This window comes from Engraulis encrasicolus, chromosome 13, assembly GCF_034702125.1.
Source record: "Engraulis encrasicolus isolate BLACKSEA-1 chromosome 13, IST_EnEncr_1.0, whole genome shotgun sequence".
Taxonomy (NCBI): Eukaryota; Metazoa; Chordata; class Actinopteri; order Clupeiformes; family Engraulidae; genus Engraulis; species Engraulis encrasicolus.
The window spans coordinates 20,038,677-20,057,111 of NC_085869.1; the positions used below are offsets into that span (position 1 = coordinate 20,038,677).

Sequence of the window (18,435 nt, forward strand, 5' to 3'; positions counted from 1 at the left end):
AAAAGTGTGAGCAGAGTAGAGAGGCTGTTGGTTCACCACGGGAACTGTCCTCAGACTGGAACATGGCAGAACCCTGGCACGCACGCACGCACACACACACACACACACACACACACACACAGCCTTATTAATACCAAACCACAATGTCTTTTTCTACACTCCCTTAGTGACATTTCTTCACTCGCATGCGCTAGTTTATAGGATAATTATTTTTCATGGGTCACCCACAACCTATTGTGATTCTAACAGCGTAGACCTCTACCAAAACCTAAAATTAAAAGCAATAAAAAATGTGGCGCTGTCAAAGTCATATGCATACAGTATTTCTCAGCTGTAAAAATGAGAGTTTAGCGTGCGTGTGTTGAGGTGTTGGTTTCGACGTGGCTTGTCAGCCGAGATGGATAGGACCTCTTAGCTGGAGAAATGGGACATAGCAGAGACATAACAAGCTGGGTGACGGGTTCAGGCATGTCATTGCCTCAGGGGTCACAGTAGTATTCTCCCCATCTTGGACATACAGTAAGAGGCCATCCTTTTGGGAGACGGAAAACATTGCTAGCCTACTGAAAATTTGCTTGTGCACGGGTCAGTGATGTTTCAGCAGTAGCAGCACACGTCAAGGCGGCAAAACGACAGCCAGTGCCACTATTGTGTGGATTATTTTTTTAAGGGGCTTTTTATGCCTTTATTGACAGGATAGTATGAGATGCTGACAGGAAGTGAGTGGGAGAGAGAGATGGGGGAGGATTGGGAAATGACCCCGTCCGGACTCGAACCGGGGTCCCCATGGGCATGAAAGCCCAAATGTGGGGGGCTTAGCGCGTTTATTGTGTGGATTCTTTTTGTTTGTTTGGTTTTTTACTAGACTATCTAAGAAGCATGTCAACCACCAATTACTCATTCATTTATGGGCATTAGATTTTGTTGTGCCCCTTCCTTTGTACATCCTGGAGAAAAAAAAGAAAAAAGATTTTGTTGTGCCACCTGACGTCAGAGCCCAAAAAACAACCGTAATCGACCCACCCATCTCTGTAATAAGACAGGTGCATTGGATGTCACCACAGTGCATTAAAGTGTAAGAACAAGGGCCCACACAATTCCACAAGCAAACATCTAATGACTAGTGGCATATTTCAAGGTTATTCAGGTAAGAACAGAATGGACAGTGTGCTGGACTAGAAAACCACAGCAAGAGGAAGAAATGGACACACACAGCCAGAGACCGATCCAAGAGTACAAAAGATTGTACGGTGTGGTTGTGGCTGTGGCTGTGGCTGAGGTCTCCTTCCTGTAAAGGGGTAGGACTAGGAGGTGGAAGTAGTGGAGGAGGAAGATGGTGGTGGATGCAGGAGGTGGAGGAGAGCAGTAGGAAAGAGCCGTGCTGTGATGTGGCCACGTCCTCCTTTCCTCCCAGTACACTTTAGAGAAAGAAAAAAACATATCTCATGTCTGCTGTCTCACGTTATCTGATTTGCCTAGTATGAGTTATGCGATGTGTGTAAAAAGAGAGGAGGGGGGCGTGGGGGGGACACGTTGCCTGTGGCTCCTCGCCGCCGCTCAGGTCTCGACACGCTCCAGGATGTAGAGCCGTAGACGGTGTTCGCCTGTAGTGGAAATGTTTAGTGAATTACATCATGCCTCCCTCAGGGGCCTCCGAATCTCTAGTACTATAAGCTCCGCTCAACTCTCTCTCTCCCTCTCTCTCTCTCCCTCTCTCTCTCTCTCTCTCTCTCTCTCTCTCTTGCTCGCACTCATCTGCTGAGAGCAAACATTTTTTTCACGCTCAGCTGCCTTCGACACCATCTGGGGAACACTCAGGGGACAGCGGCCGCAGTCCTCCGTGATCTCCGTTGGGCGCGTGGAATAGATCAAACTGGCGCTCAAACCTCACTGTGGTTGTTGGGTGTCCCCTGGTTCTAGGAGTGGCAAAAACACATGGTTGTTCATTCAACCTCTCTTCTCAGATGCTCCCCAAAGATGGGTGCTTTTTTGTGGCTGTATAAACACATGGGTCAGGGGTTCAGCCCTTGGCGGGGCTCCAAAAGCAGGCTGGATGTGTATGAGGTGAACTAACGCCGGCTCAGCTGGCTCAGTGTGCGTGTGGCATGTGAGCGGAGCACTGTTACTTTTTAACGGCACTCTGTCTTACCGTCGTCAGGCCCTTGTAAACAAATACTTTGGCTGAGTAAACTCTGGGCCAGGAGTTGGTATCCTAGAGCTATGACCTGGAGAGACCAGGCATGCAGTCATGCAGTCATCCCCTGTGCATTTGAAGAGTTTATTTGCAAATCGGTGTATAGCATTTTTGATTTTTGCATTGTATTATTGAAAATGACTGTTCAGTGGTCCTATCACCTGTGTGTTAATTCTTGCCATTCAGATATTTTGAGAACATACTTTTTCAACCTATATAAAATGCATTTTGCAATGCAATGCATTGGAATGGCCAATAAACAAAATTCTACAAAATATTCTACAAAATAGACTCTTCATTTGCTCTCTCATGTCCTATGTCATGCCCCCTTCAATGCTTTGGCTGAGTAAACTCTGGGCCAGGAGTTCGTATCCTAGAGCTTTGACCTGGAGAGACCAGGCATGCAGTCATCCCCTGTGCATTTGCTCTCCTAAGTCCTGTGTCATGCCCCCCCCCACCCCCACACCCCTCTTCAGAGGATGAGGAGTTTTGCTCATCATTCACACCATCGTCCACCCTGACCCTCCCTCAGGACCAGGTCATCTGTGGTTTATTATCCAAACGCCTTGTAGGAGTGTGTGTGTGTGTGTGTGTGTGTGTGTGTGTGTGTGTGTGTGTGTGTGTGTGTGTGTGTGTGTGTGTGTGTGTGTGTGTGTGTGTGTGTGTGTGTGTGTGTGTGTGTGTGTGTGTGTGTGTGTGTGTGTGTGTGTGTGTGTGTGGAGGGGGAGGGGGAGGGGGAGGTCACCACATCTTCTCAGGGTGTGTCTGGGAGTGAGGAATGACGAAAACGTAGAGGGCGGCTAGTAACTCATTCACACGTGGCACTGAGCTGTCGTCTCCAGTGTCTCCCCTGACTTAATGCTTTACCCATATGACTGTCCTGAGCAAAAAAAAACACCTCCCGTTGAGGAAGACCTGATGAACCAAATGACTTGGCTCCCTCCCTCCTTCCCTCCCTCCTTCCCTCTCTCCATCCCCTCTTGTTCATCATTGGAAACAAATGGCGTAAGCTATTTGGCAACGGCTTAATTAGATTTCTTGGCTGTAATGCTGAGGAAATAGAAGAAGTCTTGTAAGCGACTGGGAGAGATCACCTGTCATGTCCCCTGTGCATTGATCCTCCAGCATCCATCCCCCCCTCTCTCCTCTCCCTCCTCCACCCCCCCTTTGGCCCCGCTCTCCTCCCCAGCTGTGGCCTAGTTTTTAGGCTGCAGTGCAGCCGAGCTGAGCCGGGGGCCCCTTGTGCCAGGGAAAGCAATTCCGAGCCTCCGTCCGGGAAAAAGCAGCCCCTCTGTCAGTTCCAAAAGAGAATCTGAGGAGTCCTTGGCGAGAGGTCTAAGATGGCTCCGTCCGTCGTGCCGACTTGACTCAACTCCGCTCAGCTCAACTCGTGGATCCTTTAAATGCTTAATGAAACCTCTTTTTAGGGCTCGTCTCAACAGAGTGCCTTTTGTCTGCTGAGCGAGCCCAGCGCTCGCAGGTTCTGTTTGCAGTCAACTTTTATAGAGACTTTAAAGGGCTCATTTTTTGGCTGCAGACAACAATAGCGGATACACAGCACACACGTCTTGGATGATGCTTGTGTGGTGTGGTGTGTGCAGGAGGACGCCTGCCCTTATGGTTTCCATGGTCCTTGTTCATCAAACTTTAATAATGTGGACCCTCTCCAAAGTAGATGGAGGATTTGTTGACGTTGGATCTTAGGGGTTGTGGAGAGGGTGGTGGTGGTGGAGGTGGAGGTGGTGGTGCAGGTGCAGTGTGGGCTACCGGGACAGAACTTGTGGAGTGGGGGGGAGGGGTAACTAAATAGTCTGCTCTGCTGTGCTGATGTTTCCAAGTAGCAAATAGCTGAGCAGCTGTGTGTGTGTGTGTGCGTGTGTGTGTGTGTGTGTGTGTGTGTGTGTGTGTGTGTGTGTGTGTGTGTGTGTGTGTGCGTGTGTGTGTCTGTCGTGCAGGTGTTCAGCACATACTCCAACGAGGACTACGACCGGCGCAATGACGACGTGGACCCTGTGGCAGCCTCCGCTGAATACGAGCTGGAGAAGCGCGTAGAGAAGATGGACGTCTTCCCTGTGGAGATGGAGAAAGGTGAGGACCAAGGAGTGGACAAGATTCCCTCAAGTCACAACCTCAAACACAGAATAGTAGAATACACTTCATATGCATGGACCATATTCAAACTTCAACACCAAAAACTGACGTTAGAACAACCTCTATCACTTAACATACTTAAAGCGGAAGTCTGCGATTTGTCTTTAGTGAAATTATTTTGAACTACCATGGGATTCTGAAAGTAGTACGTGAAGTAGCCAATTTGGGAAAAAAAGATGAGTTCTCTTGCTCCCTCCAAAGCCTGTAGTCTAGTTTACAAACATTTTGTTTCCTTGATTAGCTCAACCAAACAGGTGTGGGTAGATGCCCAATCACACGAATTCGCTGGCATTTTGGAAGACAGAGCAGGAAGTTGATTTTTTTTTTTTTTTTTCTAACATCGTTAATCGTGCGTGTTTAGGGACTGCAGATTTAGCATTTTTCAACTTCAGGTGTTCAATTTCTGAAAATCCCAGAATTGAGGCTTTGTATTTGTCAACAGGACAACTTACAGATGGCAGCTTTAATACTGTGTACTACATAGACTAATACATAATGTGTAATATAGACCAATGACTTCTCTAACTTAAAACGTTGGTCTCTATAGTAAACCAATATCAGCCTATATGGTCTTACCCATAAAAACAGTCATTTGACTTGGATATGTACATTTCTATCTCTCCCGCTGGGCTGCTCTCCGTCTTCCAGGAGACAATGGTCTGGGCATCAGTATCATTGGAATGGGAGTGGGGGCGGACCAAGGTCTGGAAAAGCTGGGGATCTTCGTGAAGACCATAACAGAAGGAGGAGCGGCAGAGAGCGATGGACGGTAAGACTCTCCCTCTATCACAGTGATTCTCAAAGTGTGGTCCGGGGACAACTGGGGGTTCGCGACAGAGCTCAGGTGATCCCTGGTCCGCAAGGGTATTTCTACTTTTCCATGACAATCTAGCAGTAGGCTGTATTTTTACAAGAAGGCTTATTATTACAATATTATTATATTATTGTTATTACTACAATATTTTTTACATATTATATTATTACTCTATTATTATATTATTACAAAACTGAACATAGCTGAAGTCATATTTTCCCCACAATAAGACAGGCTTGTAAATGTGAATAAAAAGTAAGTGATCTACATCGAAATTAGCAGTGTCTAATTAGCACCCGTCAACTGTCAATTCAGTTGACAGTTAGTCTCTGAACATTTCTGGGAGGACAAAGTGTTCCTTGGTCTGAAAAAATTGAGAAACACTGCTCTATCAAGACTTAGTAGTGAAGGGGATGAGATGAGATGAGATGAGATGAAGTGCTTAAGGAATCTGTGGTTTCCAGAACTGGTACAGTAAATCTTGTCCTCCTACACCGCTGTCTCTTATCTCTCCTTTTCTACTTAGTCTCAGTCTCTTTCTCTCTCTCCCCCTCCCTCTCTCTCTCCTCCCACTCTCTGTCTGTCTCTGTGTTTGGTCTCACTGTTGGTCTTTCTGTTTGTCTCTGTCTCTGTCTCTGTGTCTGTCTGTCTCTGTCTGTCTGTCTGTCTTTCTGTTTGTCTCTGTGTCTGTCTGTCTGTCTGTCTGTCTGTCTGTCTGTCTGTCTGTCTGTCCGTCTGCCTGTGTGTGTGTGCGTCTGTCTCTCTCGTTCTCTCTCTCTCTCTCTCTCTCTCTCTCTCTCTCTCTCTCTCACCTCCTCTCTGTCCTCCTCCTGTAACGGACATTGCCCAGTGGCTCTTGCTGCTGCTGTGTGCTGCTGGTGCTGTGGTGGTGGTGCTGCTGCTGTGGTGCTGGACTGGTACACATTATCCTCCCCCATTACCCAGTGGCTGTTTCTGCTGCTGCTGTGCTGCTGTGGTGCTGCTGTGGTGCTGGTCCACATTATCCTCCCCCATTAGTCAGTGGCGGCTCATTGTAGTCAGATGTCAGGGCTCACACTCAGGCCTTATCTCCCCCAGAGGGGGAGGCTGTTTCCAAACAGCCGGCTGTACTGTATTTATAACCCTCGTGGGCAGCTAAAGAAAATAGCAACTTCCTCTCTGGTCTCTACCATAGAGGGAAAACCTCAAGTCTCTTAGTGTTTCTGTTTTTCCCCTGCTGCCCCTCTATCTATCTATCTGACTGACTGTCTCTTTCTCCCGCTGAGGTTACGCACAGCCATGGTAACCAGGCTGTGCCCTCCTAGTGACGCAACACTTATAGCGTTGCAACCAGTGGTGTAGTCTACGTAGAACGCGGGTATACAGAGTATACCCACTTCTAAATTTCAGGGATTTCAGTATACCCCCTTAAAATTGATTGATCCATTGTTTTGAATAGCACAAATATACAGGTATACAGTATACCCACTTAAAAAAATGCTCAAATATACAGTATACCCACCATAAAAAAGTAGACTACACCACTGGTTGCAACTAGTCAGGTCAAGAGCAATGCAAGTACTTTCTGAAAATACGGGAACTCCTCCCACTTTGTCGGTATCCAAACAACCATAAGCAAACCAAGGAAGACTAGTCAACCATGCCGTTTGGGAAATGTTAATTGTTATGCTCTTGGTCAGACCAAGTCTCGAAGAGATTTGAACGTCGATGATAATCCGGCTACAGCCATGGTACAATGTGGCCATGACTTACCCACACGCACATGAAGACATGCATCCGTTGTTCCTGACTGCCCTTCTATCTGTCTGTGTCTGTCTCTTGCTCTGGCTGTCTCTTTGTCCCACTGAGGTTACAAACACAGCCATGGTACAATATGGCCATGACTTACCCACACGCACATGATGAAGACATGCATCTGTTGTTTATAACATGAGCTAGCTCCTTAGAAACTGACCCCTCCAATTAAGCACATGGCATGAGAACGGGTCAGCATGAGTCGAGCAAAGCGGCATGCCTGGAAGCAAAGTCATCAGCCATTTCCTACACACACACACACACACACACACACACACACACACACACACACACACACACACACACACACACACACACACACATACACATGCGCGCGCGCACACAGGAACCTCTCTGTCTTGTTTGTTGTGCTGCCAAGCAGGTCTGCTGCATCTGTGATCCTCCCTCCTCTCCATCAGCATGTGGTCCCCAGGTACTAACCCGACTACACACACCCAACAGCTCCCTCTCTGTGATGCCTTTGCTGAAGCTGCTTGTTTGAACCAAATAAAGGTCTTCATCATCAAAGTGAGGGAGCTGCTTGGTGTGCGGATATTAGGGGCTCTTTCTAATATCATAACTCCTGCTTGTGGCCTTGTGATGATGTCACTGACGACATCATGTCATTTTCTCATTTGCAATGGGGATGGTGAATAAAGAATAGTCCGCCAAAAGTTGAAACTTTAGCTGGGGCGTCAGCCACACGCGAGGCCACAAGCATAGGCCGAGAAAGGGAGTCTGGATATTCGAGACCGCCTGAGGTTGAAACGATGTGTTGAATACAGTAAATCGGTGAGCAGCAACAGTGTGTAGATTTTTCCTTCTTTACCTCCGCCAAGGAGGTAATGTTTTTGGTCGCGTTGGTTTGTCTGTCTGTCTGTTTGTCTGTCTGTCAGCGGGATAACTCAAAAACGGTCAAATGGATTTGACTGAAACTTTGTGGAGTTGTTTGTAATGACCAAAGGAACAAGTGATTAAATTCTGGTGGTGATCCGGAGCACGAACCGGAACCAGGACCTTTTTTAAAGATTCTTCACCATTGCTGGCCTATAAATCTAGACGTCCCTAGTGACCGGAAATTGAATTGCAGAAACTCCACAAAAAGAAGGCAGACAGACTTAAGGTGTAACAGAGTCAAATGTTCTATCAAGCAGGTTCCTTGGCGGAGGTCTGCGCTCTCAGAGTGCTTCTAGTCTTTTGCATGTTTTTCATCGATCTCTCCCTCCTGTGCAGGATCGGGGTGAATGACCAGATCGTGGAGGTGGACGGCATCAGCCTGGTGGGGGTCACGCAGCTCTTCGCGGCCACCGTCCTGAAGAACACCAAGGGCACCGTCAAGTGAGTCTGCAGCAGGCTAGCTTCTACGGGAGCGTACCTATGTTTCCCGGGTCCTTTATTCCCTGGGTCCTACAGTATATTCACTGGGTCCTATATTCCCCGGGTCCTATGTTCCCCGCATTGTATCTAACCCTTTCCAAAACCATCTCTAAACTTGGTGGACAGGAAGCGAATGGGGAGAGGGATGGGGAGGGATTGGCAAAGGACTCGGGTCGGCCGCATGGCAGACGAGTACCCTACCGGTTGGTCACGGCAGGGCCACCATCTCTAAACTTAACCTGTCAGTAATGCAATGTTTCTGAGTTTTCAAATTGTGCCCTGACCAAAACTATCCCTAAACCTAACCTGTCACAGGTGCAACAACAACATGCGCTTTGCCATCCGGCAGCAGTCTACTTGGAAGCAGCGAGGAACATAGAACCCTTTTTTGACAAAAAGGGTCCTAAGTTCCCCGGTTGCGGGGAACATAGGACCTGGGGAACATAGGACCTGGGGAACATAGGGATGACCCCGCTCCAACGTCACATGTAGCCTATGTCTCGTTGATGTGCTAACAGGGCAGCTATGGCTCAGAGGTTAGAGCGGTGGACTTTAGATCAGAGGGTTGCAGGTTCAAATCCCACCCTCACCAGCACCTTCATCCATGGCTGAAGTGCCCTTGAGCAAGGCACCTAACCCCACATTGCTCCAGGGCCTGTAACTAATACCCTGAACCTAAATAAGTGTTAGTCAGTTTGGATACAAGCGTCAGCTAAGTGTAGTGTAACAATGTAACAACAGGGCTTTAAATTAACACCATCCAACCAACCAAATGCTGGTGTAAAATCATTTTGGCTGGTAGAAAAGAAAACTTACTAGTCACTTTCACTGATGGTGAGTGCATGTTTGGCTAGTAAGATTTCACATCTACTAGCCAAATTAGCAAGTGATGAAAAAAAGTAAACACACAAGTTATAGCCTTGTGTGTTAATACAATGTATCAGCCACTGAAGGGGTAATCTCCCATTTACACACAAACACACACACACACACACACACACACACACACACACACACACACACACACACACACACACACACACACACACACACACACACACACACACACACACACACACAAACTCTAGCTTTCTCTTTCACATGACATTACATTGCGTGTGAGTGTGTGTGGTTTTGTGTGTTTTTGTGTGTGTTTGTGTGTGTGCAGCCTGATCTCAAAAAAATCATAGATAAGGACACGAGATCCGTGTCCAGGAGCACAGATTTTGCCAAAATTCCGTGCTCCTGGACACGGAATTGTTTTCCGTGCTCCTGGACACGGAATTGTTTGAAGTGCTTTCTATAGGCTATTACCACAGCACTGTGTTAACTCTATCATTAGAAAATACATACCAAATGCTAATCCTAAACAAAATAATGCTATAGCAATTTAAGTTGTGCCCTGACCAAAACATTCCCTAACCTTAACCTGTCATTAAAGACATATTTTTGAGAAATACCTTTTCCAGTTGGTTGCTAGGCTATCAAACTCATATAATGAATGAAAGAAAACTAGCTGTGCCCAGACCAAAACAATGCCTAACCCTAACCTGTCAGTAAGAAATGTTTTTTTTTTAGACAAAATATTTGAAATTAGAAAAATCCTGAGAAAACACAAGACTGTGGAAATAGCCTATAGAAAGCACTTCAAGCAATTCCGTGTCCAGGAGCACGGAAAACAATTCCGTGTCCAGGAGCACGGAATTTTGGCAAAATCCGTGCTCCTGGACACAGATTTTGTGCCCTTACCATCCGTGTCCAGGAGCACGGAATTTTTGGAGATCATGTTGGTGTGTGTCTGTGTGTGCGCGTGCGTGTTAATCCAAGTGCAATAACAATACAGTACATTCACAAAAAAAGTGAGTCATCAGACCAGCCAGGCAACTCATCCCATCATACTTGCCGGAGCAGAGCTTCTGTCAGCCTGACGTGACGCATGTTACTGTAATCACCAAGTGTGTGGCGCTAATAACATGCTTTACAGTCAGGCCTGACGCAGCAGCGGCTAATTGTATATTTACAACCGTATGTTTTGACATGGATGTTGTGAATGATCACAGTGCTTATGTCCAGCAGTTGAAACAGAACTGGTGTGTGTGTATATAATGCTTTACTGCAAGTAAATGAATCATAGACATTTGGACCCACACAAACGAATGTGGACAAGCAGTACTTGTTCACTTCCTGGGTCCGTCATACCAGACTGGAGGAGGACGGTAGTACAGTCATACAGCCTTGTGGGTGTGTTTAGTTCAGTGATTCCCAACCAGGGGTACGTGTACCACTAGGGGTATGCAAGCACACTCCAGGGGGTACTTGGAAAAATGTTATTATAACAAATGTATGGAGCAGTCACATCAGGACAGAGAAAGCAATATAGAACATGAAAAAGGGGGTACTCATGGAACAACTAAGAGGCGTAAGGGGTACGCAAGACAAAAAAGGTTGGGAAACACTGGTTTAGTTAACCAGGAAGACAAGTGAAGATATGGATTGGTGTTTATATACTGGAATATATATGTGTTATTCCCTGATGAATAAGGCATTTGAAATGTATGTGTAAAGCCAATTTCACCATGGATAACTCTAGCACACGATATGCTGCATATATTTTCCTGCTTTTTCTTTCACCTTTGCCTATGAACTTTATTAGACCTTCTAACACAATTCTTTTGGAAAGCTGTCAATCTGACTGACTCTTTTAACCCGTTAAAACACAGCATTATAAAATGTGATGTTACCAGAATGGCAATGACCAAGTCGTAGTGCATTACTAAAGGCCCTGTGTTACGCTACTATTTTAGTTATATTTTCATTCCCTATGTCTCGAATCACGCACTTGTGTCAGTGCACAGTGCACACAGCGCACTGAGGTCTTTAGTGCATAGTGTCGTGGAAAAGTGGAAGTGACGGCTGAGCATGGCATTAGCTCGCCAAGATATCAGTTGGCTACTGTGTACAATGCACGGCGTCTGGTGCTTGTATTTACATTTCCTTCACACCAAAAGGCAACAATCACACATACAATACTTGGGTCGGCATGAAAAGTTTTGTATCCCATCAACATTACTTACAGAATTAGGAGACTGTTGACCAAACTCTTCTACTGAACTGAAAGCCACGTTTCCTCCATGTCATTGTCAACATGGCCGCCATCATTCAAGCACTGCATTTTTCCGCCATTGTTAGGGGATCATCCTGGCACTTTCAGTGCACTGGCTCAACCGAAATTTTCAGCGTGAGCGCCCTAGGCACTGAAACACAGTGCCCGAAGTGCACAAGTGCGTGGATTGAGACACAGGGAATGACTATAACAGCCTTCTACTGGTGGAACGGCATGCATTATGGGGCTATGTTAACCAATTAAGCAGGAAGAGATGAGAGGAGAGATATTGGTGTCTGTCTATCTGTCCTTCCAGTATCCCACTTAGTGTAGCTGTCAATCTGACTCCATCCAGGTTCCTGATTGGTCGAGAGAAGCCTGGTACGCAGAGCGAGGTGGCTCGTCTGATCAGCGAGACCCTGGAGCAGGAGAGGAACCACCAGCAGCAGCAGCTGGACGACCCCTACGAGCAGTCCACCGAGGAGGTGAGGCTGACCTAACCATGGCTAAACATCATCATGTAATCAATAGGCTAAACATCATCATGTAATCAATAGGCTAAACATCATCATGTAATCAATAGGCATGCTCCCTCCATTTAAGGACAGTTTGTTGGCCCTGCCGTGGCTCTAACGGTAGGGCACTGGCCTGCTACACCGGTGACCCGGGTTCGATTTCGGCCCGGGTTATTTGCCAATCCCTCCCCATCTGTCTCCCGACTCATTTCCTGTCTGTCTCCCTCATTATCCTATCACAAAAATAATAATGGCAATATACAGTATATATGCACCTAAATTATGGTTCGTAAAAATAACAGGCTCATCTGCAAATGCATCTACAAGAAACAAAATTAGAGGTGACTGTGTAATTCTGATGAGAAAATGCCTTTTTGGCTTTGTCTGCTTTTCCTCCTGCACCTCAGTAGAACACCATGCCATCTTACATCAGAGACATACAAACATGACACGCATAAAAGCACAATTTAAAGGTTTAGGTAGTCAACAAATACTAATAACATCACACTGCCAGTATCTCTACTATTAGCTGTAACTTTTTCAATTATTATTATTTCACATACTGTATATATTTCGACCCCTCTGAGCAGTCCACCAAGGAAGTGAGTCAGATAGGCCAGGCGCCGCTGGACACACCCCTGAGTTAGCCATTTATACAATTATACTCAGACGCAAGAACACACAGACCGACTTGAGCACTCCTAACAGGAAGGTGTGAGTAACACTGAAATCACAGTAGCACTTGGATCAACTGAGGCCCTTCAGAGAAAGACGAAGGTACAGTAGATGGCTTTGAAGTTGTTGTACCTTTCGGTCTTTTGTGTGTATTCGTTATTAGCATTAAGATCAAACCAGACACAGTCAAATTTTGGGGGAAGAGGAATTTCTCTGTAGTGTGACCATGCAAAATAAATACCACGACTGCTGTGTGTGTGTGTGTGCGTGTGCGTGTGCGTGTGCGTGTGTGTGTGTGTGCGTGTGCGTGTGCGTGTGTGTGTGTGTGTGTGTGTGTCTGTCTGTATGTCTGTCTGCCTGCCTGCCTGCCTCTGTCTGTCTATTGCTGTCTGTGTGTGTGTGTGTGTGTTTTTGTGTGTGTGTCTGTCTGTCTGTCTGTGCATTGCTCTGTGTGTGTGTGTGTGTGTGTGTGTGTGTGTGTGTGTGTGTGTGTGTGTGTGTGTGTGTGTGTGTGTGTGTGTGTGTGTGTGTGTGTGTGTGTGTGTGTGTGTGTGTGTGTGTGTGTGTGTGTGTGTGTGTGTGTGTGTGTTTGCACTGCACTGTGGCGCGGTGCGATGCTTGTTTTTCCCTGGTCACCACCCATGTTTGTGTCAGTGGAACATGCTGATAAAGCCCCCCCAGGCTTCCTCCTGCTGCAGCCTGGCCTTGCTCACCCTGCACAGGCATCCATATGACAACACGGGCACCCCCTATGGAGCACACACTCTGCTATCAGGACCCCTGCTGATATCAAACATGGCCCCTTTTAATGTTGTCGTTTTATGTTGTCCTGTGAAGATATTCATGCGTCCACCTTTTGACATTATCCAAGGTGTTTAGTTGTAAGCAACTGGACTTCTTCTTTGAACTTGAAAGATGTTTTGTTCCTCATCTGAGGAGCTCAAAATGACATTTTCAAAATTATACTTTTTTATTTTGTAACAGCACTACTTATAATTCAGTACTTCCTTTCCAGGACGATCATTACGAGGACGAAGACGGTGAGGAGGAGGAGGAGGGCATCCTGGCGTCCAGCTTCAGCGGCCGCAGCAGAGTGGAGGTGTACGACCTTCCCGAAAACGAGGCCCTGTTCCTGCCCACCAACATGGACGCTGCCCAGCTCAGCTTCAAGTTCAAAGAGGTAGGGAATGAGGAGTCCGTGTGACCTGTTCCTGCGCAGTCTGCCCCTCGGGTTTTGAGCTCGCCACTTCCTGGTCAACGCATCGGATCGGGCAGCGCTACCGATACTGTATGAGGCTACGGGAGGGAGGTTTACTTGCATTCCACGCCACACTCTGATAGTTGGCCTTGGTTACATCCGCACACTTCATTTTTCTTTGTTTCTTTATTCCATGGCAGGATAGGATGATGTTTCGACTGTTGTCTTTATCCTCAGTTGTCACCCTATCCTACCATGGAATAAAGAAACAAAGAAAAATCAATTTAAAGTGTACGGACTCCTCACTCTTAAATTACTGTCAGCCTTTGTCCAGCACCTTTTCCTGGGATGTGCACAATCTTCAATTGTCAAAAAGAGAAAAACACGCACATCCATCTCAAAAAGATTGGGTGCAGGACTAGAAAAAATCACATAGAAACAAAGAAAAGTCTGCAACACCAAGCTCCTGTTTCTTTTATTTTAATGTGACGTTTCGGGCAGCATGCCCTTCATCAGACAGACATCATGTCTGATGAAGGGCACGCTGCCTGAAACATCACATTAAAATAAGAGAAACGGGAGCTTGGTGTCGCAGACTTTTCTTTGTTTCCATGTGCACAATCTTCACCTTCAACAAAGAGGTAACAAAAACATACCACAAACCAACCACAGTGGGATACGAATCTGTAGCCTCAGACCACAATAGTAATATTTTCTTTCGGAAATTAGAAAGTCAATAGCATTGTGTTGGTGATGGCTGCACTGTACTCAAAAGCTACAATCTTGTACCACATATTCCAAATCACGTGTATCACAATTTTTTCATGGTTTGTTACATAATTCTTGCTTGCCTTGTAGTTGGATGTACTTTAGGCCTTTGTTGCCGTTTGAATACTTAAATGCCATGCAGTTGCTGAGGTCTTCACATGCGATTTAATTGTTGAAATCCCATCAGTTTTGTTATAAATATTAGGTTTGCAGCATTGTACTGTATGTTTACAAGAGTTGCTGAAGTCAGGTTGCCCAGCACTGATCCTTATGGAATGGCTTGTGATGCTTAAATGCGTCTCGTCTCAACAGATTGCCGAATTGGTTGACCGGCCCTAACTGTTGCATAACAGCTCAAATCAGTTAATCAATCAATCAATCAATCAATCAATCAATCAATCAATCAATCAATCAAAATTATTTGTATAGCACATTATCATTCATAACTGTCATTCAATGTGCTAAAGAGTAGAGAAAAACTTTATTCATACATATGAATGTGTGTAATGCAGTCCATTAGGTTTGAGAATTAATAATACTTTTGTTTTTAAAAATTAAATATCTCTGTTCTTGCCTACAGCTCCAGATCAAGCACAGCATTGCAGCAGTAGAGCTGAGCCAAATGAAGGAGAAGGTAAGACAGTGTTGTGCTGGCGTTAATCCTTCTCAACTGTCTCCACTCAATGCTAATAATGTCTCCACATCCCTCTTATGTCAGAGCCACTCTGGGGGAGAGCAGCTGTTTATTGGAGACAGGACTTTAAACAGTCCTGCTGCCACAGCAAGCTCCCTTTCAGTACACTCACATGAACTGATTTGTCAGCCACTGTCATCCAAGTATTGCTCATAAATACTTTTATGGACAAAAGTTGGACAGTTTGTAGGCGATCTAAATGCTCTTGGTTTGGAAGACCTGTCCGTGACTTGACTGTGTTTTTTTAACAAATGTAGTAGCTGGAGCAAACTAATGTGATGTCCGCCAAAGAAAGAAAATCTCATGTCCTCCTCGCCACTTCTCCCCGCTTTCTGATTGTAGCCCAAGAACTAGTACCCTTGCTGAGGGGTAGATTCCATGCTGTCTTTCAGATTTGAACTGTTGTGCAAAGCAGCATGGGATTTCCCAGGCCATTGGGTTATGGATGATGGAGTGACTTGACGATGGTGTTTACAAATGTACCTGGACGAAACCCTGAATTGAATTGAAAATGAATGGAACTGAGAATGAATTCAATTGAAATGAATTGAAAATGAATTCAATTGAAAATGAATTGAATTTTTGGCTTGTTCCTTCCGCCCCTCAGCTGCGGGACATGGAGGACGAGCGGTCGTCGTGGGAGACGCGGGAGGTGGAGCTGCAGGAGAGCATTGCGGAGAACAGCGACAAGATGGAGAAGATGGAAAAGTTCTGGCTGGAGTCGCAGGCCCTGTGCAAGAGCGTCAGCGATCAGCTGACCGAGACACAGAGCCAGTACGAGGCCCTGGACAAGAAGTACAACAAGGCCAAAAAGCTGCTCAAGGACTACCAGCAGAAGTGAGAAAAGCACAAAGCTTCAGTCCCGAGCAGGGTTTGGCAATAACGTTTTTTTTTTGCCCATATGGCCACTGTGGCTCGGTAGCGGTTTTCTTGAGTCACTACCCATTCACTGGTTTTGTCCAAAGAAGCTTGAAATGCTTGTGTGCACTTATACGATACGATATGATAATACTTTATTGTCAGTTTACACTGAAATTCATTTTGCATCCCTGAGCAAGACCCATTTAACACAGGACATACACAGAGCATCACATCTCAAGACTATTCACAAGACACATTACATTATACAAAGACTGTAAGTAACTTGACCTCTTCTTTGAGTTTGAAAGCATGTCACTCCTCATTCCAAGGAGCTTCTTCATTTCTGGTTGAGGCAGGAAATGCATGGAGTCCATATCCTAAACCCCTGCCTTTTAGACCATTTGACAAATGAGTCACATGTCCATATGTGAGAGAAACGTCAAGACTGGAATGAGGAGTGAAACGTCTTCAAGCTGCAGGAAGTCATCCAGCTCTTGCTTACTAAGAACTAAACTCTTTAGATAGTATGACTTGGATGAATGAGTCTCTCCACCTTGTGCTTGTTTTTCCACTCTGTAGCTCTCCTGTGATAAACGCACGGGGAAAGGAAATGAATGAGAAGGTTATTGTGATGACTTGTTTTTCCTGAAAGGCCCTTTGATTGGGGAGAATTTGTTTCACTCACGGCTGTTTCATCTGCTTCCAGGGAGATCGACTTTGTGAAGCGCGAGGAGGAGCTGAAGCGAGCGCTGGATGAGAGGGAGGCCTGGTACAAAGGCCAGCTGGACAGCCTGCAGGAGAGGGTGAGGAGGAGAGGAGAGGAGAGGAGAGGGAAGGGGAGAGGAGAGGAGAGGGGCATAGTGGCTCTCTCTGTCTGCATTTGTTTGTGTGTGTCTATCTCTCTGCGTGTGTTTGTGCGTCTGTGTGTGTCTGTCTGCATGTGTGTGTCTGAGAAAAAGAGTGTCTGTGTGTGTGTGTGTGTGTGTCTGTCTGTCTGTCTGTCTGCATGTGTGTGTCTGAGAAAAAGAGTGCGTCTGTCCTGCGTGTGTGCCTGTCTGTCTGTGTGTCTGTGTGTGTGTCTGTCTGCATGTGTGTGTCTGAGAAAAAGAGTGTGTCTGTAGGCTGCCAGGAGCAGTTCTCTGCAGCTGAGCCCTCCCTAATAAGCCTTTCTCCTTTTTCCCTCTTTTCCATGCCTTCCCTCCCTCTCACTCACTCACTCACTAAACTCTCTCCTCTCACACTTCTCATTCTGCTGCCCCCCCCCCAAAACCGTCTCTCGCTCGCTCGCTAGCTCTCTCTCTCTCTCTCTCTCTCTCTCTCTCTCTCTCTCTCTCTCTCTCTCTCTCTCTCTCTCTCTCTCTCTCTCTCTCTGTCTGTCTGTCTCTCTCTCTCTCTGTCTGTCTGTCTGTCTGTCTCCCCCCCCTCTCTCTCTCCCTCTCTCTCTCCTCCTCTCTCTAGTTATCGGTATTGGAGTCGAAGGCCTTCTCCACCGAGGCCTCTGCTTCTCTGCTGGCGGGGGAGAGCCAGAGCATCAGCCAGGAGGAGGGCAGCCCAACAGAGAACACTCGCTCCACAGACTCACTGCTGCTGGGTAGGAAATAGGCACCCCCTTACCTTCCCTTCCCAACCCAACCGTTCCTTCCACCACCCACCCACCGCTCTTTCTCTCTCTCTCTCTCTCTCTCTCTCTCTCTCTCTCTCTCTCTCTCTCTCTCTCTCTCTCTCTCTCTCTCTCTCTCTCTCTCTCTCTCTCTCTCTCTCTCTCTCTCTCTCCCTTCCTCTTTTTCTTGCTCTCACATCCTCTCTCTCCCTCCCTCTTTTTCTTGCTCTCACGTCCTCTCTCTCTCTCTCTCTCTCTCTCTCTCTCTCTCTCTCTCTCTCTCTCTCTCTCTCTCTCTCTCTCTCCCCCTCCCTCTCCCTCCCTCTCGCCCTCCCTCCCATCTCTGACTGTCTCCATATCTCTTAATGAGTGGAGGTGGAGCTGGCGCTGGATATCGGCTCAGTGTGAGCTAGCTGGCCCTCCTTGGCATCCCGACGGGCTCTGCCAGGGTTCTCCTGTATCACAGGGGCCGTACGGTGATGTGCCAGAGGAGACCGTATTACCCACCAGCCAGCCACTATACCTAATGAGGCATACATTAGCACAGAGCCAAGGGCTTTATTTGAATTAGCGTGACTGAGAACATCAAGTTTTAAAGTTGAAGTTTCAGTGCCAGGTCCGTGTTATTTTTCACACAAAGAAAACCTGTAATGTGAAATGTTTTGACATGCCACCACCATGGGGCAGTTGA

The 18,435-nt window shown here is 46.5% G+C and overlaps 1 protein-coding gene across 3 annotated transcripts in view; it reads left to right on the forward strand.

Moving 5' to 3' along the window:
• ppp1r9ala (protein phosphatase 1 regulatory subunit 9A-like A) overlaps positions 1-18,435 on the forward strand; it is a 51,547-nt gene that overhangs the window by 17,479 nt on the left and 15,633 nt on the right. For 2 of the 3 annotated variants that reach the window (XM_063213404.1, XM_063213406.1), the window contains exons 3-11: positions 4,150-4,282; positions 4,994-5,114; positions 8,187-8,291; positions 11,789-11,918; positions 13,639-13,803; positions 15,170-15,223; positions 15,891-16,120; positions 16,851-16,947; positions 17,603-17,735. In XM_063213404.1, coding sequence (XP_063069474.1) covers positions 4,150-4,282; positions 4,994-5,114; positions 8,187-8,291; positions 11,789-11,918; positions 13,639-13,803; positions 15,170-15,223; positions 15,891-16,120; positions 16,851-16,947; positions 17,603-17,735 — 1,168 coding nt within the window. The remainder of the gene's footprint in view (positions 1-4,149; positions 4,283-4,993; positions 5,115-8,186; positions 8,292-11,788; positions 11,919-13,638; positions 13,804-15,169; positions 15,224-15,890; positions 16,121-16,850; positions 16,948-17,602; positions 17,736-18,435) is intronic. The other variant, XM_063213405.1, reaches the window with a different exon arrangement.